The sequence below is a fragment of the Lynx canadensis genome, chromosome C1 (genome assembly GCF_007474595.2).
Source record: "Lynx canadensis isolate LIC74 chromosome C1, mLynCan4.pri.v2, whole genome shotgun sequence".
Classification (NCBI taxonomy): Eukaryota; Metazoa; Chordata; class Mammalia; order Carnivora; family Felidae; genus Lynx; species Lynx canadensis.
Genome location: NC_044310.1, coordinates 123498029 through 123523882, shown reverse-complemented (window position 1 = coordinate 123523882; position 25854 = coordinate 123498029). Strand labels below are relative to the sequence as shown.

The 25854-nt window shown below is 43.7% G+C and overlaps 2 protein-coding genes across 2 annotated transcripts in view; one reads left to right on the top strand and one right to left on the bottom strand.

The window, feature by feature from the left end:
* Positions 1-6291, top strand: part of LYPD1 (LY6/PLAUR domain containing 1) — a 37223-nt gene extending 30932 nt beyond the window's left edge. Inside the window, exon 3 of the mRNA XM_030325708.1 lies at positions 4907-6291. Coding sequence (XP_030181568.1) covers positions 4907-5142 — 236 coding nt within the window. The 3' untranslated portion in view covers positions 5143-6291. The remainder of the gene's footprint in view (positions 1-4906) is intronic.
* The window catches only part of GPR39 (G protein-coupled receptor 39), a 194681-nt gene continuing 172781 nt past the window's right edge, over positions 3955-25854 (bottom strand). The window contains exon 2 of the mRNA XM_030325707.2: positions 3955-6064. Coding sequence (XP_030181567.1) covers positions 5559-6064 — 506 coding nt within the window. The 3' untranslated portion in view covers positions 3955-5558. The remainder of the gene's footprint in view (positions 6065-25854) is intronic.

The following is a 25854-nucleotide window of genomic DNA, read 5'->3' as shown; positions in this document are numbered from 1 at the left end:
GATTTCTAATTTCATACCACTGTGGTCTGAAAAAAATGCTTGATATGTTTTCAATCTTAAATTTCTTAAGACTTGTTTTTGTGTCCAAACATATGATCTATCTTGAAGAATGTTCCATGTGCAGTTGAGAAGAATGTATATTCTGTTGCTTCCCCCCACACACATTACAATATTACTGATGATATTCTCTGTGTTGTACTTTTATTTCTGTGACTTATAACTGGAAGTTTGTGAGTCTTAATCCTTTTCATCTGCTTCACTCATCTCCCACCCACTTCCCCTCTAGCAGCCACAAGTTTGTTTTAAGGGTGTTTTGTTGCAAGTGATTGTTGCCTAGGCTAGGGGAGGACAGGAAAATGGTGCCCACCAGCACATTTGTTCCTGAGAAATCTCCTAAAGATCCCTGCCCCTAGAACACAAGTTTTCTAAGATTAGTCAAGAAATCTCCTTTACATACACGCCAGGTGCTTTTCAACTACTGTTTCTGTGCTGTGTCTCAGGCCAGTTTATCTGGCCATCTCTTTCTGGGTGGGGACTTTCTTTCCTATTTCCGTCTGGTTCTCCCAGAATTTAGCCCTACTGATTTTCAAAGCCAGACATTGTGGGGACTTGTCTTCCTAGTGCAAATCCTCAGGGCTGGGGCTACCCATTGTGGGATCTGATCCCCTCACGCCTCTGTGCTTGTGATGTCTCTCTGATTTGTGGTTATTTGCTCCAGGGTTTTGCTTTTCAATCCCTGCATCTCTATCCCTCCTACCCTTATCCCATGTGCCCTTTTCTCTGTGAGGAGTTGTGGAAGATCTGTTCTGCTAGCCTGCAAGTAATTTTCAGTTAGTTATATAGATGTAGTTATTGCTTTGGTATAGCTGTGGAATGAGGTGAGCTCAGGAACCTCCTACTAGTAGTGCCATCCTTTCCATCTCCCTTGTTGCTTTCTGATGGATGTAAGTAACACTGAACCAGATGGAATGTTCTGTATATGTTAAGGCCTAGGTTTCCTTGTTGATTTTCTGTCTGGATGATTAATGTAAATGGGATATTAAAGTCCCCAAGTATTGTACTATTTCTCCTTTAGGTCTATTAATATTTGCTTTATATATTTAGGTTCTTCTATGGTGGATGCACACTTCTTTACAAATGTTCTGTCCTTTTGCTGGATTGACCCCTTGATGTAATGCCCTTCTTTGTCTCTTATTACAGTCTTTGTTTTAAAGCTTATTCTGTATATGCGGATCTGCAATTAGTTGTTATAGGCGGTATATAGATGGGTCTTATTTTGTTGGTGTCGTTTAATGAAGCCACTTATATCTTTTGACTGAAGAATTTAGTATTTGTATCTAAAAATTGTTTTCTGGCAGTTTGGCAGTTTCTTCGTTCCTTCTGTGGCTCTCTTCGTTATTTGATGACTTTCTTTGGTGGTATGCTTACAGTTCGTATCTCTTGTATATCTACTTATAGTTTTTGCTAGGTTGTTACTGAAAAGCTTACATATGACAATTTATATCTGCAACAGTCTACTGTAAGTTGATGAGCTTGGAAGTGTTCTAAAGCTCTACATTTTTACTTTCTCCCCTCCATTTTGTTTTTTCATTTCACATTTACATCTTTTTTTAGCCTATGTATCCTTTAATTACTAATAATTACTAATTACTAATAACTACTAACTAGTAGTTATTTTTACTACTTTTGTCTTTTAACCTTCATACTAGCTTTATAGGTAATTAATCCACTACCTTTCCTATATATTTATCAGATTTATATCTTTTATATGTTGTCACAAATTAGCACCCTTTCTATTCAGCCTAAAGAAGTCCCTTTAACATTTCTTGTAAGGCTGGTTGAGTGGTGATTAACTCATTTACCTTTTACTTGTCTTGGACACTCTTTCACTTCCAAGTGATCATTTTGCCATGTACTCTTGGAAGTTTTTTTTTTTTTTTTTTTTTCTTTTAGCACTTTAAATATATCATGCTTCTCGCTTCAGGCCTGGAAAGTTTCTGCTGAAAAGTCTGCTGATAGTGTAGTTGGAGGTTCCCTTGTACATAAGAAGTTGTTTTTCTCTTGGTGCTTCTAAGTCTCTCCTTGTGTTTAACTTTGACATTTTAATTATAGTGTGTCTCTTTGGGTTCACCTTATTTGCAACTCTCTGGGCTTCTTGGATGTCTCTTTCTTCCCCAGGTTAGAGAAGTTTTCAGCCATTATTTTTTCAATTAAGTTTTCTGTCCTTGTCTTGTCCTTCTGGGTTTCCTATAAATGAGAATGTTAGTCACTTGATGTGGTCTCTTAGGTCCCTTAAACTACCTCCACTTTTTATTTTTCTTTTTGCTGCTCTAATGGGGTGAGTTCCTCTGCCCTGTCTTTGGGTTCACTGATCCATTCTTCTGCTTCTGCTAGTCTGCTGTTGAAACCCTCTGGTGTTATTTTCAGTTCAGTTATTGTGTTCTTCAGTTCTGTGACTTCTCCTTGATACTGACATTTTTCTCTTTGTTGAAGCTCTGTGTTCATCCCTTCTTCACCCAGTTTGGTGAACCTCTTGAGGAACATTACTTTGAACTCTCTCAGGTAAATTACTTACCTCTGTTTCTGTAAGGCTCTTTCTGAAGTTTTATCTTGGTCTTTTATTTGGAGCATATTCTTCATTTTGCTGGACTCTTCTTCGTGTTTCTACAAGCAGCCTATGTTTACTTTAATAGTTCCCAGCAGCTGAGGATGTGCCAAGCCCACTCAGTGTCCTCAAAGGGAAGATCTCAGCACCTAGATTCAGGCTGATTGGAAGCCAGACCTTTATCCACCACCTTTAAGAAATAAAAATATCTGTGTATACATATTAGTCCTGTGGGACAAGCATAAGCTCTCCTGGCCAACAGAACAGATGATCTTGAGGTATCCCCTGGGAGGCAGTCACAAAAATCAGGGCTGTCTTTGTGCATTCATTACCTAATTAACCTTCCTCATCATCACTCCTGAGCCCTATAGTTAGGCTTAAAAATAAATACCCAGCCATGTCACTAAAAATGCAAACTGTAAATCAGCATCTAGGATGTGACACCAGTAACAAATCTGTGTGTGTATGCACATACACACTTTATTTTTCCATGGGTGTGTGTGTGTGTGTATGTATGTATGTGTGTGTGTGTGTGTGTGTGTGTGTGTGTGTGTGTGTGTGTGTATATATATATATATATAGAAACAGGCCCAGAAGGAGGCCTTCCAAACTGGCAAGAGTGGTTACCTTTGAGGAGCAACTATCTGGTCAGGGGGCATTTTCACCTGATCTCCCTGGGCTTTTTTTGTTGTTTACAGTGAAAAATATATTATTTCTTTTTAACTTTTACAATTCACTTAAAGGAAGAAAGTTTATTGAAGTTGAACTAGCAAATGACAGTAAAATTTCCTAAAATGGGCAATGGATAGAACTTAGGGAAATCCATAAATGGGCAAAGCCCCATAGCAGGTTTCTTGGAAATCATACAGCACCTCTCTCTCTCTCACACACACACACCCTCTGTGTGGACTTTATCTTACCTGATAACTCTTACCAGAGCAGCTACTGTCCAGGATTTTCTATCAGTGTTAGAAAATCCATCCTTTCAAATGTGCAGTTCTAGAACAAAAATGACTTAAAATTGTATGTTCCAAAGTATTTCTTTAACCTCCCACTTGGAAGTTTGAAGTAGCTCAGTTTTTTGCCATTTCTCCATAACCCAAAGCAACATTCATAAGGCAGATGAAGGAGGCACAAACCAAAGGCTTGCCTGCAAACACACATCCTTGCAGGGAGTCAGAGAATAAGGACCCCGGCTACTGGTCGAATATGCTGGAGCCCTCAGGTGTGCGGGGAAGTTCAGAAGCTAAAGCCATTCATTCACTTCCAAGTCCAGTTTTGTAAGACATATTATTTATCTCCCCCTCCCCATCCCACCCTCCCCCCCCTAAAAAACATTTTTTGTGGTTTCTTGGCTGGCTACTTTGGTATATATACTAGTAAGGATATGGGTGGAATGGAGCCAGAATTCTAGGTTCAAATCCCAACTTCTCCATTTTCTAGTAGTGTGACCTCGGGCAAATTTGTAAACTTCTCTTGCCCTTATGCTTCCCATCTGTGAAATGGGGATCTCCCTTGTAGGCTTGCTGTAGTGATAAATCAACTAGGACACCATAGCCCTCTGTAGAGTGTCTGGAATACAGGAAAGCCTTTAAATGAAGTTAGTATTATTTGAATTAAGGTTCCAGCTTTAATAACTTAAATGATTAGTCAAGATAACCTAACTGGTGACTGTGCTGCAATTCCCATGTGTCCTATGTGCTCCTTTATGTGCCTACACAGTACCTTACTAAATGGTGGCTGTGGATGCTAACTAGGCAGGTAGCCATATATTCTGAGGGCAAAGCTTATTTCCTGTAACCAGTATCTTCCTGGTAAACTGTCAACATCAGGCCACCCCGTCACTCTAGTGGACCTTGAAACCTCAGAAAAATAAGGGCCCCTTCAGTAGGGATCTCATGGGAATTAGTTCAGGGAACTCTAGGATTTAACACATAGGTGACAGCCTTCTCTGTATCACTTATAATAAACATCTCATTCTCCATGGCATGAGATAGTTACAACAACAACAAAAGGCAAATATAAGTTGTGTGTGAATTTTTTTTAAGTGAACTTTGATTTTAATAGCTCTTTGCTGATACCAATATCTAATAGCTTTTGGAACAATTTGTCAAAAGTTACTGGAGCTGTATGGTGAAGAAGCCATTGTCACTTATATTTGGGGGGGGGGGGTCGGTGTGCTCAGTGAAACAACCGAAAGTACCTTGCTGGTCCCACCAAGTAGCTGGGCTGTGGGAGGAATGAGGAGGAGCTGAACCTTGGCCAACTCCAGTTAACCCCACTTCTTGGGTTGTGTTGCAGGGATCATGTACCGCAAGTCGTGTGCCTCCTCAGCAGCCTGCCTCATCGCCTCCGCTGGGTACCAATCCTTCTGCTCCCCTGGGAAACTGAACTCAGTGTGCATCAGCTGCTGCAACACCCCACTTTGCAATGGGCCCCGGCCCAAGAAACGGAGCAGTTCTGCCTTGGCCCTGCGGCCGGGGCTCCCCACCACCATCCTGCTCCTGAAACTCGCCCTCCTCTTGGCTCACTGCTGAAGTTGGAGATGCTCATCCCTCCTGCATTGTCCTTCAGGCCCCTGCTCCCCAAGCTTCTCCTGGGTGTCCTTTTTTTGTGGGTTGGGAGGGAGCGTATTCTCTTTCTTTCAGTTCCTTTGCAAATCAAAGAGCTCGGTGTCAAACAGTTTTTGTAAGCTCTGAATAAATTCAGTCTGACTTTTCAGTGTGTACTTGAAGAGGGGAGTCCAAGTCTGTCCCCTATTACCAGAGGCAAGGTCGGGCTGGCAGAATCAGTCCCTAGAAGACACTTCGGGAGGCATCCATTTTTTCCAAGGCCCCTCGCTTCCACTCCTGTCCCTCATAGGGGCATGGTTTATTTTGTCACTGCGTGTGTCAGGATCATGTTGCTTTCATTGGGGGCGCCGGTTAGTCCTCAAGGCTTCCATAGTTGACATTCACACTTCATGTTCCTGAAAACCATTCCCTGCGGCAGAGTTGGGTGGTTTCAGCTGCACGTTGGGTTCTGCTGCCTCAAGACTCAATTGCTGGGGCTTGGAATCTGGCTCGCCCCCGTTCTGGAAAGTGCTCAAGTAAACCTTGTTAGTTCTTGCAGAGGAACTGCACCGGGAAGCGGTGAAGATGAGGGGGCGGCGCGCCGAGCGAGCGCTGTCCGCAGCAGAGGTGACGCGGGCACGCAGGTGTTTGCTGTGGTTGGCGTGCGGCAGCGTCAGGCGGCAGCGGAGCACCTGCCCGAACACCCTGCGGAACTGCTGCGAGGACACGTTGTACAGGAGCGGGTTGATGACCGAGCTCAGGTAGAAGAAGGTGTCGGAGAAGGGGAGGAGGATCATGTACGCCCGGAAGTAGGACTTTGTCCAGTCGTGCTTGGGTTTGGCTGCGGCCATAATCCTCCGCACCTGGTTAGGCATCCAGCAGACAGCCAAGGTCACAACAATCAGCCCTGAGCAGGCAAAAGGAGAGACCGACACAAACAGCATGAGAACAACAATCAAAGCCACAAAATATTTAGCTCCCCAGCTCTGTGCTTACTGGCCAGGAAATGCTACCAATTTTTCAGTGTTGTGCTCGACTGCTTCTTTTGCCACTAGCAAAAAAGAATCGAACAGTGTGTTTCAAGGCTGGGGGAGTTGACTGTGTTAAAGACCATTAAATGCTTTCGACTATTTATGCATACCTTTTGATGGCTGTTCATTTAAAAAAAAAAAAAATGTTTTCATTGTTGTGTATCCAGAAAGCATTTTATATAGTCCAGTAAAATCTGTCATTTTGTTTTAAGGAAATAGATGTATACCCTATGTCATATCAGGTGAAACAATATTTGTATTTCAAAGAATGTCTACATAAAGACAACCCAGTGATATTTTCAAGACAAATGGAAACGGTGTCCCTTGTAACAAAGAAGCGTATTTAGTGACACTGATTTTGCATTCAATTTCAAGGGACACAAAACCGGGAATAGCCTGTCACTGAGAATGGTTTTTGAACATGTCTACTCCGTGCAGTGTGCACACCTGTAATTCTCATGCTCCTATCTGCAACAGCACTCTGTTTTTAGAAATTTTTAGTTATATCGTCTATTCACCCTCATGGGGGAAAACGACAATTACCCACAGACAACAGATCTAAAACCCCCTTAAAGTTTAGCCAGTAGTGTGCTCATTGCCTGTGGCACTGAACTACGGTAAATGATCACGCCCTAAAGGGACACCACTTGGTGACCCCATGAGATCAAAAGTTGACTGAATGGACATGCTTGCATGTCCACAAGTTTGCTTTCCAACTTACACCATGTCTATTTCTATGACCTCTGACAGAGCAAAGGAGCATTTATCTACAGTGACAAACAAAACATCCAAGAAAAGGAAGATCAGGAATCTGCACAACATTTGCTCTTTGCTCTGAAGCCAACACACCAGAAAGTAAGTTCCTTTGTAGAGAGCTGGGATCTTAAAGCTGTATTTTGGATTGTCAGAAATACTTCCTCCGTTTCCTAAATTTGATTACTATAATAAGGAAAATTCATTCACGTTTTGAACTTTTGTATTTTCTAGGAAACCACAAGGAAGCGATGGTTGGCAATAATCCCTTTCTGCCTCTGATCCATAGTAAATATTTCATTGATAAATGCTCCAGGAAAACCAGCCATGTCTATGCAACCAGGGTTCGCCCTCCCACACACTTAACTGAGCATGCCCTACCTGATAGCTGAGCAGCCCTAGGTATGTTCTCTGCCCCGGAAATAACCCAGTTCCCTGAACAAATCCTCCAGAAATCCCAGCTGTCAGCAAAGAAGGTTCTGGAAACTCTGCTCCCCTGATCATTTCTAAGCGTTTCTCTTGTCAACCCTCAGCCCAAGCTGGAAACACAAACTTACTTGCTTATCTCTTTCCTTTGTGTTTGCTTCCCTGAGAACATAAGTCTAAAAATACAATGAGCAAAGTAATGTATTGATCTGATGAAAAAGCAAAAAAAAAAAAAAAAAAAAAATCACCTTAAGTGAAGAGTGTATTCTGAATCAGCTAGTTACAGCTGCTGGAAGGGAACAAAAATCACTATTTTTCTGTGTTTAAATACTTGCACAAGAAAGCGGGGGCTTTTTTCCTCCCACTGCTTTGAGAAGAGCAAGGATGCTTCCAGACGTGTACTTTTCGAAGTGGGTTCATAAGTTACTTCTCCTTGTTTTTAGCAGAAGCAGTTCTGACTGAAAGGTTCATCTCATTAACTGAAGCAGCTGGGAAGCTTCGCCTACCTAGGGAAGCTATATGTCTTCACAAAGGTTTAAGTTCTTTTCTCTGCCACTGCATTTCAGATCAGTACAACCATCTTAATCTGAAGATGTATTTCCCAGAATATGGAAATAGAGCACAGGATTTTAGGTGTGTCTTATGATCCCCTGTGGGAGGCCATACTTCAGGCAGCAAGAATCTAGCAAGGGGACAAGAACCCACTTGTACTTACTCTGGTTGAACACAGCATCACTTTTCAAGCCCAGGGAAGAAAGGCAGTGAGGAAAGGGGCCAGGGCTGTGGGGTAAGTTACAAAGTCTTTATTTTTGTGTCCTTTCTTTGTCCCTCTCCTATGTGCGTGACCCTTATGCTGGTTACCTTCACCCCCTACACCCGGTGTCAGTTGTCCTTGACTGACCTTACTGTCTAAAGAAACAGAGTGCAGTAAAAAGCAAGAGCAGATATCTTGGGTGTGAGGAAAGGCAGAAGACCAGATGAAGAGTTGTGGCTTGATTTGTCGTTTTAGCCAGGATAAAATTTTTGCTCTGAAATCGAAATGAGCTTGTCCATAAGTGGGAGGTAACTTATTCTAAACAAGTTGCTGAAAATAGGGAACCAGACCCAAGATTCTCCAGTGATGAGGAAAGGGGAAATCTCTGCTTTCTGGGTGTAGAGTAGCAAGGTAGGATAGCAAAGATGAACTTGGAGAACAAGAGAGGAGAAATTGAGTTAGAAATCCACAGAGGTTAACAATTAAGCATCAGAAAGGTCTTGACACATAACCAGGAATGAATTGAGTGTTCCCTCTGCCAGGTTCTGTGCTAAGCACTCTGTGTTTATTTCCTATGTGTTTCTCACTTCTGATAATAACCTGGTGAGATCAAAGCTGTCATTATCTTCATTGTACAGGGGAAGAAGTTGTGTCTCAGGTTAGTTGCCCACATCCTATAGCTAGGACACAGGCTTGCTAGGCTCCAAAAGCCATTATACATCTGTGTTTTTTTTTGAACGACACAGTACAGTTTCTTTTTTCCATTTGAAAAATACAGAAAATGCAGGCAAGTAAATATGAGCCATTATTCCACCCTGTAAAATGGATGTAAAACAGCACTGACCACTAGAAATACAATGTAAGCTACTGTGGTGGCTTACAACTTAAAATTTTGAGTAGTCACATTCAGAAAGTAGAAAAACAGGGTAAATCTATTTTAATATGTTTCTTAACCCTCCCACCACAACTAGAGGTGGGAAAAAGGGCTGGTGTCTTTCCTCCTTGCTTTGAAAGATAATTTTGTTCTAGCAAAATGGAGGATTAGGCATACAGGCATCCACCACAGGTACTTGTGACATGTGCCTCCATGGGCCATGTAATAGAAGTTAGCCTCTGGTTGGAAGCAAGGGGGAACAAACCAGCCCCCTTGTAAAATTTGTCATTTTATAAGGTAATGGCTCACTTTTACATTTGAAAAAAAAAAGTGCATTGAGATGACATTGAGACTGTCGTGTCCTAGGTAATTTTTTATTAGGTTGTGTGCAACTAGTTCAGCTCTAGTCCCAGCTACTCTGAGACAAAGCTTTAAAATCTTGCATGCATGCCTTAATAGAGTATATTAAAGATTTGACTAAATTTATGTTTGGCTGCATTCGATTTGGACTTACATTTGGAAAAACCTATAATGCTTTGGTCTGTATGGTATGTGCAGCCCACAGTTAAAAACAACTTTACTAAGAACTTGAATGAAGATCAGTGAACTGAACCCAGTCATGTTAAGTCAGCAAACTGTTTTAACTATATTATTGATAGATCTGTATTATATTGAAGACAGTCTTGCCCTCTGGGTAAGAAGTACCTTCATAGCTTATCTTTTTCCACATAAAGTACTTCCATTTGTCCTCCGTGATCACTACGCTAAAATGACAGGTGCCATTAGACGATGACACAGATTTATTCTCGGCAAAGTAATGTTGTTTAAAAAACAGAAGTAATAGAGATGGCCAACAACATGTCATACTAGCATTTGAGTCAGCCTGCATGGTTTCATCTGCGGAAAACGTGAAGCTATGCCACCTGGGATGTGGCAACATTCTTAACATCTGACTCTGGGCTCTGTTTTCTTCCTTCTAAACCTTTCCAGTGCAGGAAGCTGTTCCTGTGATCCTGAGTTCACCTTAGAGTCATCGGAGAATGGGAGAGCAGGTCTCCCAAGGAAACTAGGCCCAGAACCCCTCTGTCTTATAAATGATGGAATTGAGGCTGATTCACCCAAGATCTCCAAAGGCAGAGTGGCACGACTCTCTCTACCTCTTGTCTTATGGCTCAGAACATGGTATTTGACTTTTGATTGACAAACAAGCCTATCATTCTATTTTCTTTATGTTTATTTAATTATTTTGGAGAGAGGGAGAGAGAGAGATTCCCAAGCAGGCTCCACGCTGTCAGCATAGAGCCCAGTGCAGGCCTCACTCCCACAAACCGTGAGATCATGACCTGAGCCCAAATCAAGAATTACACACTCAACCAGCTGAGCCACGGGGCACCCCCATCATTTTACCTAAATGTAGTTTTCTTCACTCCAGTTTTAGGCCCAAATGCTGGCCATCCCCCATCTGGAATGCAATGCAAGGCAGGCCAACCTCAGATCCTAGCTAAAGTCAGCACAACACCTGCTCTGTACACTGTCTGGACTCAGTTTTAGGACCAGGTTCCTCAAAAAACAGGCACACAACAAAGCCCTGGAGCACATATTTTCCCCCTTTTAAAGCAAGGTGAAATGTAGCTTCCCCCAAAGGGAGCTGAAGCATGTTTGGAAAACAAGGTATGACTCCAGGTTATGACCTTGCGATCAAGCTGATAAGGACTCCATGTATCCATCAGACTGTCCATCTTACGTGAGTACCTGCTAGAAAAGAATACTTAGCCTGTACTAAGCCAAAAAGCTCAGGAAATTCCATCTTTATCCAGCCAAGGTAGTTTGTGTGATTTGAGTCACAAAGATTTGCTTTTCCACTTGGTGTTAGGGCCCATTTTACTGAACTATTGAAGCCTTGGGATACAGAGGGGGTTGTAGAGAATGATTTAGGTGTTCTGTGTTTAGCATAGCTTCTCCATCTCTTCTTGCCCCAGTAGTCCACTTCTCTCTAACTGTGACCACAGTGAGCAGGAGTTAGTGATCTCCCCTGCCCCCCCCCCCTAATTTAAGTTCTCTGGACTTTACTCACTCAGCAACCATCTCCTGATTAGCTGGGGCCTATTACAGACCCTTTCTTAAGCACTAGTGATTAAAGGCTGGGGAGGAGGAGGCAGCCACAGCCAGGTGACTGCTTGCCTAGGGTCATGAGAGCTATCTAGGTACAGTTTTATGGAAGCAAAGAGCTGGTTGACCCTCCCATGGGGGGTGAACGCTCAGGAAATTAAAGGAGAGTCAGAGGTAGCCTGCAAAGGGGCACCCAGGCAGACACAGCATGAGCAAGGGATGGAAGACTGTAATAGCAGCTGACTCTGCCAGCTTCCAGAGCCAGAACAACATGAAGGGTGGGTAGAGACTGTGGGAAATGAGGCCCATTAGAGAACACTCCATCAGGTTTTGTGAACAATAAATCAACTAGCATATAGTAGGATGAGGAACAGCTGCCTGTGAAGAGACATTTAAATAGCAATTGTCAGTGGAAAGTAAGCATATGGTTAGTTGAATGAAGAGCTAGGGAAAGACAAATACATCCAATAAAAGGTTTTAGCACTTACTCAATTTATATCTTTGTGTTTGCCAATCTGCTTCTGCTAGCCAGTTTGAGACATTGATCTGACTTTGTCCCATCCAAGGAGCCCCAATCAGCACCAACCTTGGTTTAGTCTCTAATCTCTGAGACAGTGGCTCTCAAAGCAGGGTTCCTGGAACAGCAGCCTTAGCACCTCTTTGGAACTTGTTAGAAATACACATTTTAGGCCCCAACCCAGATCTACTCAATAAGAGACTCTGAGAGTGGAGCCTAGCAGTCTGGAATTAACAATCCCACCTGTTGATTCTGATGTTTACTCCAATTTGAGAACTTATCTAAGACAACCCCAAGTTGAGGTGGAGCCTGGGTTCTCAGGCCTTTGTGGTTCTATCACTATCACATTGGCCACCTTTTGAAGCATCCCATTTTCCTGAGTGCAGACTGAACTCATAATAACCGAGACCCCCTTCCCTCATTCCTGAGCACTGCCCTTGCCTTGGTCCTACCTTCTTTTTCTTCTTTCTACCCTCCATTTTTTCCTAAGGTCACCATAAACCAGGCCATATACAGCCCTTGTCCACCCACACTGCCCACCCACACCTTCTCTCCTTCTCCATTACTTTCTAGGATGGCTTTGAGAAGGTGATTCCATCAGGAGCAGGCAAGTTCCTAACAGCTAACAGGTGGCTTCCTGGATGGGTGGTCACCATGCACTGCTAGGGCTTGCCAAAGGAAATCTGAGAGGCTTTGGAAGCAATGCTGATAGGATGTGAGGGACCTGGATGTTGGCCAAACACTGGACACACCCCCACTGGGAGCCCACTCCACATCCCATGCCCTCTGACCCTGCCAGGGCTTGCCTGGATACTTGCAGTCACTTTTCCAGTGACTAGTCAGCTTAGTGATTATTGTTTAAACCCATCTGCCTCTTGCACCCTTTCCTATTGAAAAATTTTGTTTAGAAGAGGACTAAAAAGCTGTTAGAATTTGTTTTCAGAGAAGGGCACAGGCCACAACTTTAAAATGATGTAAAGGCCACAGATGGCCACTTCTGTCCATGAAGACAGATGGTTTGATGTCCCGTCTTTGCCCCAGCTACTTGATGGAGCCTATGAAAGGACTCTGTCCCCATTGTGGCTCCAGCCACCATGTGGAGGCCAGAGACCCAGATTCCAAAATGGCCTTCAATTTGCTAAGCATTACATCCATCTCATTCTGCTCTACAAGCTTCAGGACAAGGAAAAACCTATATAAATCGCTACAATCGCAAATATATATTTCTAAAACAAGCCCTGCTGTCTGGGAGCTGTAGGACAGCCACATGCACTCAAAGTAAACAGCATTTAGGGTCAGCGTTGTGGTTTAGTGCCTCTATTCATTTATGAATGCATGCTAAATGATCAACTGGAATCCACTGAATAAATATTTTTCTATGTGGATCTCAATTGTATGCAGCTGTGTGGCTTTCTATGTAAAGAATCTATTCTGAATCTACTGATGGTTAAGTCCCCATGGGTGGTGTAGCTACAAATGCCAAAAGCTGTTCCTCAGCAAGACAGATGAAGGCAAATGCTTCTTGCCTCGTAACACACAGCACAGGAGTGGGTGGTGGGAACCAGGGCCATGATGCCCTCTAAGCCTGTGGGATGGCCAGGCCGCCCTTCAATGGATCAACTCATTCCCACTCACATAACTGGGCCATGTCACTTATAAACACTCATCAATTTTTATGGCTGAAAGTCTGCCATTTTTAATGGAATTTAGTTTCCTGCAAATGGTAGAGAAAGCCTCAGAATGCTAGCACTCAAGAAACTTAAGAGCTGAGTGTACTGGTGAACCAGCAGAATCCCCAGCAAAGTGGATGAGGAGCCTAAATTCACACAGCCTCGGAGTCCAAAACAGGGCCTCTCAGTCTGATGGTGTCTGCACTGGCCACAACCTCCCCTCAGAACCCACAAAAACCACACAGCCCTTGGGTAAAGCCGCACTCAGCCAAGAGTTCAGCAGAGGCAACACGGGCATTCTGGGAGTGTGGAGACCAGCCAAAGTGCCTGCAGATCTCCCCCTGCGTCTCTCGTTCCCTGCTCATGCCCCCTCGGTACAGCACAACAGACGGAGACCCTGGGAGAACTGGTGTTGAGTGCCTATGACTGAGGCAGGCCAGGCCCAGGTGAGGCAAGCAGCCCCTTAGTGTGTCTTTCCTAGACTCCAAGACTCTGCACATGCCTGGGCCCAGACCACATCTTCCCCACCCTCTGATCTTTCTTCTCCTGTGTCCCTTCCTCCCTCCCCCTCTTTTCCCCCCACTGCCTATGCTTTTCCCAGCTCTTATTCTATAAGTTCCTGCTTAGTGTCACTGCCTCCAGGAAGCCTTCCTGTCTCCACAAGGCTCTGTCAAGTTTCTACTACAGGTTCACCAGCATCTTTTACTCCTGTCCCTGTCATCATAACAATACAGCATAAACGAGACCATCGACTCCATGGGGGCAGGATGCCCCATCTTCACTGTTGTATCCTCAGCACACAACAGAAAACTGCTACATACTGATTGTTCCATCAACATTTGTGGGGGGCAGGCAGAGTGTTGGAGGTTCCAGGTGTTGGAGTGTATTCTGATGTACACACAATCAATCTGAAGCTACCTTCCCTGACCAGAGGGGTCAGTACTAATCCTCCTAACACAGAGCCTGGTGCCTTCATGCTTCCAATCCCCCATCCCCGGGTGAAGAGAAGTAGACAGTAGGAATTTCGTGAAGGGATCACTTTCTCATTTAAGCAAGACAAGAACCTCCAAGCCCAAGAAAGAGGGGTTGAAGAATTTTGAGTCTGACCAAGGCCTTCAGGGGTCAACAGTTTTAGTGTCCCACCCCACTGTGCTAACTAGCCAATCCCTGGATGATCTACACTAAAAATGTGTTTCTTGCCCAATCTCTTTCCAAGATGGCCTGAGGGTCAGCCCGTTAAACAGGTTATAGAAAAGCCACATTTACCAAGAGAGGAGCTAGAGGACATTCATTTGTCCCAAAATAATGTGATAAATCATGGCCCCCATTAAGATGCTACAAGTCTTTGTCAGAGAAGCTGCAGGCCAAGACTCAAAGCCTAAGGGTTGAGGTGTGCCGTCAAAGTGATAACTTGGAGATGAAGAGAAAGCACCTAGAAGAGCATTTGGTCAATGTGGTGAGACTTTCTATGTTACATGCTGTGTGGCCCCAGGGGAATGCAGTCCTGCAGTTATAACCCTCAATTTCCACTGGGACACAACTTGGTCACAGAGGCAGAGGATCTGGGGAGAGAACACAAGGAAGGTCAAACTACCTCCCCTCCTGCTCTATGCAGGAACTAATGTTCCAATAGTGTATTTCCTGGCACCTCTGCCTTTGCTTCCATCCAACCTGGGCAACTCCACCCACCAAGGAATGCCCATCTTTCCTCTCTAAAGCTCAGGCTTCTTATCTACAAAATGGATCTAAGAACAACTGCTGGGATGATGAAATGTGGCAATAAAGTGCTAAATGCAGTGCTTGCTGCCAGACAAGGGCTTTTTGTAGTTATGACCATGAGCACCTCCATCATCATCTCCACCTCTACCAACCATCCTCACCTCTGCCACCACTATCTCCATCATCTCCTCTACAGTCATCATCTCCATCTCCACCCCATCACCCTGTCTGCCACCACTTCCACCATCATCACTGGCTCCATCACCTCCTCTACTGCCATCACTTCCAGATAGCTCCCAGAGATCAGAGATCCAGGGGAAGGCTGCCTAGATCCACCAGATCTCAGACACCTTCTGATCCTTAACTTATAGATAGAGCCCAGAATGATTCCATGACTTTAGCAGGGTTGTCCTGCTCATCAGTAGCAGAGAGATAACCAGGACTTACGTCTCCTCATTTCCTGGTCAAAGTTCTTTCCAGTACTTAGGTTTAAAGCTTCTGTCACTCTGCTCTGTAACTCTGAACCACTTATCCCTTCCTCAATACCTACATATGGGTATTTGTGGTTTCAAGAAGAGAGTCAATGAGTAGAGGCCATAATAAAGGAAACAACTAACAGAAGGCAAGTTTAAAGAGAGAGGACAAATTTCAAATCCCAGGAAGACAGGAGCCCTGAGCCCTTCCCCAAGTCCCTGTCTCTGCCCAATTCCTCTCCAGGAGGAATGACAAGTGGCAGGGAGGCTACATGACTGCCTGTTCATCTGGTCACTTCAGCTAAGAATCTTTGCTTCTTTCCTCCATCCTCTACTCCACCCTCCAGCACACATCCCCACCCACACCCAATGCCCCATGGCCCTGTCACCTCAGGCTAAGCTCTAGTACAGTGCCGGGAGTGAGGGCTGGGATTTGGAGTCAGACTGACCTGGGTTTAAGTTTCAGCCTTGCTATTTACCAGCTGTGTGATCATAGACTTACATCTCTGTGAAATGGGTAAAATAACAGTATCTACTTCATGGAGTTAGTGTAAGAAAAGCTCAAGGACATGCATACACGTGAAGGACTTAGCACAGCAGCACTGCATGAACCACAGCTCCTACTACTCATTACATAATCCCATCAGCTGCCCCAGGGTGAAGGCAATACCAGCTAAAATTAATACAGTGCATATATATTTCAGACACTCTTCTGAGCACTTGACTTAAACTTGCTCAGTTAAACCTTACACTAAGCCCCACTGGATGGCCACTACTTGACTTTTGTTGCTATTATACAGATAAGGTAAGTGATGGTGTGGATAGGTTAAATTTCTTGCCCAGACTCACACAGCTGGCCAGGACAGGCCAGAAGTTAGACCCAGGCAGCCCGGTCCAGAGTTGGTGTTCTTCATCACCCGGCCCCAGCAGGCTGCCCTCAGCTGCAGGACCCCTCAGGGGGATCAGAGATCAAATGCTTTCCGAGTCCCAAACTCAAATTAAGGTATTTCAATTCAAATGGCCACAAGGTTAAAAATAAATAAGTAAAAATAAACACGCCTTCCCAACACATCTCTCTGATAAGGCATGCTATCAGTTTGAAAGGGCCTTTTTTTACATTTAGCATTTTCCGATTATGAAGAGAAAAGCTTGGTGGATTTCAAAGAAACAAACTAGCTTTGAACAGGAGTGTGGCAGGCTAGACTAGAGAAGGTCTGCTTTGGACTGGATTTATGTTATGGAAAGCAAGCACCTCTACCCCACCCCCACTCCTATCCACAGCAAGAGTTCTCGAGAAGGATACTTTCCTATGAAGACTCATTTAAATTCAGAGTTAAAGACTACTCTCACCCATCACAGGCTGCCTCTTCCCCTCCTCATAAATACAATCTAAAATTCTGTTTCAAAGTAAATTAGAAAATAAGTTCAGCTCCCCATTATCTGCTCATATCTCGTAAGTTAGTAAAGAAATTCTGGGAACAATCTATAGCAAAATGCCAGGACAGGAGGCAAAAAAAAAAAAAAAAAAAAAAAAAAAAAAAAAAGGAATCAGCTGATGGGAGAGATACCAAAAGAGGTTCAGGAAGGAGCCGGGCTTATACTGTGGCTTATTTAGAGCTGAGGGTTCTCAACTGAAAATCAGTACAGCTCTCGGGGAAGTTGAGGAGATGGTATCAGGCTTCTAAGATAGAGTTTTGTATCAAGAATGATCAGATAAGGATGCCTTCCTGTTAATGATTTGAAAATGAAATTACTGTTGCATGACAGGATAAGAATAAATCCCTCCTGGTAGTTTTTTTCTTTTCATAGGGGCAAAAAAAAACTTTGAGGAAATAGCCTTGTAGACTTGGGAAAACGAAGCGTGAGCTCTCCTATCCGAGTGTAGCAGTAACTGTCTAAGATGCACATTATTATACACACTAAATCCAATCCAGCCCAACAGTAACATCCTGCTTTCATGTTTAAAGCTAGTCCTTATCTGTTATCTCACTTGTCTCTTCCACCTGACCACCAAATGGCAGAGCACCTCTAGATACTCTCCCCAGATCTCTACCATCTAGAAGGTGGGCACTTCCTCTATGTCTCTACCCTGAAATACCATCTCTATGGATAATGTGATCCTAAGTCAATGTTGCCAGCCTTGGTAGACATCCACAGCCTACTCAACATCAAGGCTTGGATAGCTCATCTGCACCTATAATGAGACATGTTCATCCAACCTGCCATCCCTCCACTACTCCCAACCTTAATAAACTCTTCCACCACTCACTGAGTTTTTCTAGCTGGAAACCTGAAAGTCTCCCTATTGTATTTCCTCCTCCTTATTCCCATACTCAGTACCCAAGCCTATCAGTTATACCTCCATCATCTATTCCCTTCTCACCATCCCATTCCTAATGCGGGCTTCCATTTTCTCATGCCTGGACCAGCTACCTGACTGGTCTTGTTCAATATCACTCCTGACCAAACCACTCTCCACACGAGCCAGGATCATCTTGTTAAATTAAAAAGTTCACATCACTCCCCTGCTGAAAACTTTCCAATGGTATATTATTGACCTTAGAATAAAGTCCCAAGTCTTTAACAAGTCCTATAGGATCTTACCTGGCTTATTCCTTCGGGCTCTCCTTACACAACCCTCTCTGCTTGCTCTGTCTCCTTCCAACACTTGACACTTTCTCATTTCCTAGAGCCAGACAACCCCTTCTGACTCAGAGCCCTTACCCAGCCAGCCTCCCTTCCCTCATTTTGCTAATTCACATTCATTTTTTAGTCACTGCTAAAAGACTGCTTCTTCCAACAAGCTGAGACTTCCAGTTTAGACCCATGTTTTAAGCCCCCATTGCCCCATACTTCTTGATCACACTCTACATTCTGATGTATTTAACTTGGAACATGTGCCTTTTGTGTCTGTCTTCTCAGCCATGTGAGCTCCATGGGGTTAGAGCTGGCTCTGTCCTATTCTAGGTCTGCAGTGACTGGAACAGCACGTGGCACATAGGCGTGCACAACACCTGAGGGAAGACCTGCCAGGGCTTGCTGCTCCTAACCATGTAGTGAGGTAGATGGGTGGGGGCTGCCATCCCTATTTTTAACTGATAAAAATGGTGACATACATGACAATCAGTTTGATACTGGTTACAAAGAAAATGAGTAAAAGACCGGAAGCTTAAAACCTGGCATCTTCCAACCAAAGATACTCACAAATTTAAGTACATTACTCCAGCATTGTATATCCATGTCTGTAACCCTCTCTTCCAGAGATGCAGTCCCACACCCATTCCCACAGCTTAGCCCAGGAGAGGGAGGCAAGTGCAGGACCTTTCCCAGGACAGACTGAAGATCTGAATCCAACCATTGTCTGCAAGGACCCGCATTAACTGAGCTACACAAATTTCAGAAACTTGGGCTTTTAGATCCCCCCAAAACCTCAGAGATGACAAAGCAGTTTCCTTTCCTGTAAAATACGCGTGTATCTTAGATTATCTGAGGCCCTTTCCACCTGTGAGACTCTAGTTTAACTTCCCCATATGCCAGGAGTCTCATCTAAAAAAAATTATGGGTGATCTGAATCACATTTCACAGGGATGTTGTATGAATTAGACAGGATTCTTATACTTTTTAGGATTTCCAGGGATATAAATTCTAAGGATTATAATCATTTCATTATGTAAAGTCCTCAGTGATAGCCAAATGGCTTCACTCCTGCCACTCAGGCTGTGGTCCATGGCATCCCCTGAAGGCTTACTACAAATGCAGAATCTCAGGCCCCAGCACCGACCTGCTGATCAGAATCTGTGTGGCCTGTGCTACAGTGTACAAGCTTCTCAGCATCACTTAGCATCCCGATCTTTCCCCACTTTCCTGCTGCCTGTCCTCTGAGCCTTTTTACCACTCCCCTGCTTAGCCCCATACCTTTCCTAATTTCCAAGACATACCAGGTCTTTGCCCACAACAGACTCCAGGAATTTCCTATTTGACCAAGTATTCCCTCCTCTGGGAAAGGCTCCCTGTCCATTCAAAGAGAAGGAACCTCTCCGACCTTGTCCTTGTTTGCATGATAATACACCTTTTTTTAAGTTTATTTATTTATTTTGTAAAAGAGTGCTTGCACACAAGCAGGGGGAGGAGCAGAGAGGGAGGGGAGAGACAATCCCAAGCAGGCTCCGTGCTCTCAGCTGGGTCGATCTCACAAAACAAGAGATCATGACCTGAGCCAAAATCAAGAGTTGGACATTTAACAGACTAAAACACTCAAGCACCCTATAACCACACTATTTTAATGATGAATTTCCATGCCTGGCCTACTGTAATCACTGGAGAGCAAAGGCCATACATATTCCAGACACTGACTCATGCCTAGCATAGCACAATAAGCCCTCAACACATGTTTCTTAAAAGTATGAAAATCTTTAATCCCATTAAAATGTATGCTAAGGTCCTATCCTGAATTTTTGACTAAACTGTAACCCTACTGCACTGATTTCACACACACAACACACACACACACCATTTTATTCCTTAGGGAATGGTACTTAGAAAAATGATTTTGGACTTAAAGAAGAAAAATCAGATGCCACTTCTCCCAACCTGAGAAGATGCACTTAAAATAGACTGACTCTAGGTTGTTCTAGAACCTGGAGACAGGGCAGGAAGGCACTGGGACAGCTCCATTATTCACCAGGAAGAGCACCCAACTGGTGTTGGGTGGATGAAGAACAGGAATCTTCCTCTCTCTTGCCAAAGCCCTGCTTGGGGCCATGTTAGAATCTGCAAATCTCTCAGGCTTTAAGTAGCAACAAGTCTCTGGGCATATTGTGAGTCTGGCAGAGGCTGAAGAAAGACTCAGGAGACCAAACAGCCCCTCAAGCACACCAGCCCAACCCAGGAAAGGCAGGCTGGAATGCAGAGGGTGGCAGAGGCTTCTGGGCCTCAGCTTTCGAACTCCTCTGAGAACAAGTGCTTCCTAGGGCAAGGATCTACTTGAGTGTGCACTGGCAGGTCCAGACGGGTGTGGTGAGGAGAGCACATGCTGCAAGACACATCTAAGGTGGGGGGGGGGGGGGGAAACAAAGCACAAGGGGGATACTGGGGAGTGTGAGGCACTGGCATGGCCTGGAGCAAAGTCCCGATGTGTGTGGCGGGGGTGGGTACACACTGTGGGACACATCTAAGGTGGGGGAAAAATCAAAGCACCAGGGGGAGACTAGGTGGTGTGGGGCACCGGCGTGACCTGGTGCATGCTGGGACTGAGCGTGGTCAGAAGCCCCCAGTGTAAATCCACAGCCCCCTTAGGATGTGTCTGCTCAGGCCAGAGCCAGCATGGCCAGGCACCCTTCTTCACCTGATCACAGACTGGTCACACTTGGCTTTGCAGCAACCTTACAGATATGTCCAACCCCACCATACTATAGATGAGGAAAGGGAGGTCCACAGCAGGCAAGAGACTCATCTCAGGTCACAGGGCTGTCCAGCTGCTAGGAAAGGAGCAGGACCTCAGCCCGACCCCTTTTTCTCCTTCCCTACAGCCCAGACTCTGCCTTTCACTCTGACATTTAGGACTTTCACAGCCCGAGGCACTGAAGCCCCAGTTTAGAAGATAGCACTGTGCATTGACGGTGGTTTTAGGATTAGAACCCTTGGCTGATAACTGGGCTCCTTCACTGATGAGTGGTATGATCCTGGGGAGCAAGTAACTTAAACTTCTTGCTATCGTTTCTTTTTATTGCAAATATATATGTATATATGTATTACATATACATATGTGTGTATACATATATATATAACATATACATATGTATATATGTATTATATACACATATGTATATATGCATATATATGCAAATATATTCACATACATATATATCCAATGGAAATGAGATTATATGTCAATATTTTGCATATTGTTACTCAATAAATGTTATTTCCCTTCTAGGTTTCCTAGAATCCTGGGTTGGAGGGAAAGACAAAGTAATACCATTGCCACCATACTCCCTGGAACAAGGTATTCTGCATACCATTGCACTTGGATTGCATTGACTTTATGGTGAGCTGCCCAACCATTCAACTCAAGTCTCATGTTGTCTACCTGAAGATAGATCTGGTCCCACAGATTAAGGATTCAGTCCTATAAGACTGCCCCCTGCCCCTACTTCAAGATGCCAGTCCCAAGCCCAGGTTGTCACCTGTGCTTCTGACCAACTGGCTATAGATTCAAGGTTCCAATGTCTCCCGCCTCGGGTTACATTAATTAGCCAGGGCAGCTAACCAAACTCAGAAACATTTTACTTATTAGATACTAGCTTATTATAAAAAGACGTAACTCACGAACAGCCAGATGGAAGAGAAGCAGAGGACAAGGTAGAGGGAAAGGACATGGAACTTCCATGCCCTCTCCGGGGCACCACTCTCCTTTTGTTTCCATGTGTTCACCAACCAAGAAACTCTTTGAATCCCATCCTTTCCAGGTTTTATGGAGGCATGATTGATTGGATCCATCACTGATGGTAATAATTTAATCTGCAGCAGCCCCTCTCTCTTCACAGAGGTGAGAGTAGGACTGCAAGTTCCAATCCTCTAATCACAAAGTTGGTTCTGCTGGCAACCAGCCCCATCAGGAGATGCTTTCCAAAAGTCACCTCATAAACATGACAGAAGACACCTTGATTGCTCTCCTCACTTGACAAATTCCAAAGACCACGTATATTTCTTATAAATCACACTATCACAGGTGGTTAAAGTACACATCAGTTTTTCTGTCTGCCTAGAATTAATCTCCCCTCCTTCCAAAAGAGAACCTTGATAGTCCTTTGGGGAACAAATGTCCATCCATGACTCAATCTCTGAAATTCATGTTGGGAGCTGACTCTGTTCTCCAACCCCAAAGGTAGAGAGATAACAAAGGAATGGACAATCAGAGTTACAGCAGCTGGTTCAGTGATGAACAGGGATTCAGATCAGGCCAATCAGAGCCAGTCTTAGGGCATTTGCTGAAACCACTAGGAAAAAAATACTCTGCTAGAATTGCTAAAACAGAAAAATACAAGCTTATAAGCATGTGGCATGACTACCCTAAGAGGGGACAGTCTTCCCTGAAATGGATGACAACGCAAAGGAAAGCAAAGTGAAGATTTGCAAGAGAGAGGGGGATGGGTTTCTAACATTATTTGAGTCTGGATTTTACACATATTTTGCTTAAGCCAATTTAAAATGGTTTTCTCTTGTTTCCAACCATAACAATCTCAATTACATAAATGTCTTTAATTTAGTGAACTACAGAGGAGATTTTTCAACCTCCTAAGATAACATCACTCAGTCTCTCAAGTATAACCTGAACCCTTTCTCCTATAAACAAACATTTTCTTTGGCCTATTTGAAGTAAAAGAGAAAGTGAGAGGCAGCAGTGGCTGCTCTCCACCACTCATACCACTGGGACTTGATCTACTTGAAGCTTGGTTTCTCTCTTTTCTCTTTATTGATTAAGGCAACCCAATCCTTGCCTTTCATAGGAAATCTATACTTATTTACTTGTTTCCTGTTGCAAAAAACCTTCTCTTGAATATCCCTTTTTCCTCCCTCAGGCAAAATATTTTTGGACGTAGGACTTAAAGTTGGAAGGTGTATCAGAGGACATTCCAGTAAAGTCCTATTTGACCAATGAGAAAACAGAAGGTGAATGGCAAACCTCACACCATCGATGGCTGAGCCTCTGACCTCCAGGTCTGTGCCCTCCCTCCACCCTCCCACCGAGTATTTCAACAGATATCAATTCCTTGCAGTGACCTTGCACATGGGCTGATTTAAATATTGAGACATCAAAATGCCCTTGAAGAAAGAACTGCAACTTTGCGATCTAGTCCCAGCTCTCTAACCAACCAGCTGTGTGACCTTGGGAATGTCATTTAACCACTTAAGATTTGTTTCTTCATTAATAAAATCAGAGATTGGACTAAGAGGATCATAAAATGTCACAAGTTTAATGACCCTAAAGCACATTGTGGGCAGAGAGAAAGCTAAGTGCTGAATCAGCATCATATGGCAATAAAAATTCCTTCCAATACTGGAATCTGAAGGTAAGCATGTTCAGGAGGATACAGGAAAAGAGGGAATGAGAGCCCTGAAAAGCCATGTACTACAAACATAACTTTTTTCCTCTTCTTTTTTTTTTCCACCTCACATGAGCCATTGGTGCCTTCCTATTTGCCTTTTAAAATCTTGTTAAAACTCAAACCCACTGTGTGTTGCTTGCTGGAGTTTGCCTGCTTTTCCTAAGATGATCCTGGCTTCCAATACTGGTCACACCTAGTTATTATTAGCTCCCCTGTTTTCCTCTCAAAATTGTCCCCAAATCAGGAGACTCAGAATGTGTAAAGTCTTCCTATAAAACAACAAGAAAAAAGCAGATGATCTGGTAGGAAAAGAAAAAGGGCAAAAAACTTGAACAGACACTTCACAAAAAAGAACCAAATGGCCAATAAACAAATACAAAGATGCTCCACATTATTAATCATCAGATAAACACAAATTAAAACCACAGTGTGATATTTCTATACACTGAACTAAATGGCTAAAATGAAAATACAAAGAAATATAAAACATGTGTAGGCAAGGCTATGGATAAATCATAACATTCATAAGCTGCTTATGGGACTAAAACTTGTAACTACTATGGAAAGCTATCTCTCCTAAGGCTGCATGTATGCCTTCCCTATGACCCAGAAACTCTGCTCCTATGTATACGGCAACAGAAATGCATAAAATACCAACACCTGAAGACATGTATAAGAATGTTCATAGCAACTTGTCTATGACAGTCCCAAACTGGAAACTGAAGCAGCTCATCAATGGTATTCACACAGTGGGACACTATACACCAGCAACAGCATAGAGGATCAACAGAATACAAACATACCCTACAACATGGATGAAATTTACAAACATAATGTTGAGTGAAAACACAGAAGATTACATATTCTATGATTTTGTATATACCAAGTACAAAATCAGGAAAAGCTAATGTATGGTAGGAGAAGTTAGGATAATGGTTACCTTTGTGGGGGTAAGTGAAAGGGGACAAGTAGAAATTTTAGTGCAATGGTAATGCTCTATTTCTTAATCTGTTTATGTCAATGTATTCAAGCTGTAAGCTTCTAAGATGTGTACCTTTTGGTATGCATTCTATACTTCAATTAAAAACTCAAATATTTTTTTAGAAAGAATTCCAGCATGAACAATAAATGTCACAGACACTGTTATAGATTCAGTTGTGCCCTGCCCCCCACAAGTTCCTATGTTGAAGTCCTAGCCCCAGATACCTCAGAATGGGATTGTATTTAGAGATAGTCTTTAAAGACGTATTTAAGTTAAAATGGTACAGTTACAGTGGGATTAGGATCCTATATGACCAGGTATCCTTAAAGGAACACAGAGGGATGACCATGTGAGGACACGGTGAGATGGTGGCCATCTGAAAGCTAAGGAGAAAAACTTCACGAAACCAAACCTGGTGACCTCTTGATCTTGGACCTCTACCATCCCAAATAGTGAGAAAAATAAATTTCTGTTGTTTAAACCACCCCAGTCTGCAGTATTTTGTTATGGCCATGCACACTGACTGAGACAGTCACCCTGGTTATTTGTGACCTCCTCTTACACACAGTATTGAGATATTACATAGGCGCTTCCCTGGGAGGTAAAAGAGGTTTGGGCAGCATGGGTGGAGGTGAAGTGGAAGGGATGGATGGGAGACTGCTCCTCTACACCAGCATCAGCTTCAGGCTGCCCCAGGCTTTTCCATCATTCCAGAGCCTTCTCTGGCTGAAGAACAAGGCAGCAAGTCTCCTAAGGTAATCTTGCTGGCTTCCCATCTCAGAGCATTCACACAACTGTCAGAGCCCTGGGATTTTTGCTTGAATGGTCACAGAAAATTTTACAGCTACAAGAGACAACAGGTGCTCTCATCAAGCCTTCTGGAGGAGAATGAGTGAGGAAATGAGCAAATAAAGGTCCAGAGAAGTTAGGAGGCTGGCCCAAAGTCACACAGCTAGTTAATGGTAGAGCAGGGGCTAAATCTGCTGCCACACTCTGATTTCCAGACCAGGGCTTGTGCACTGAATCATTTTTGCCTTCCTCTCTTTGGAGGATGGGATGAGGAGATGTAGGGAAGGAATAGTTTAGCTTCCTTCATAGCTTTGTTTCTGTCTTTTAAAGCTGCACCTACACAAGCTTATCATCTCCATGTTTTCCCCCATTCTCCCTTCTCCCACCATCCTCTTTATTCTTCCCTCGGTCCCACTGCAGGATTTCCTCCAAGTGTCTGAGAATATAGTGTCCAGGGTGCTGGGTTCTTCCACCTGTGTGCCTTCAGGCACA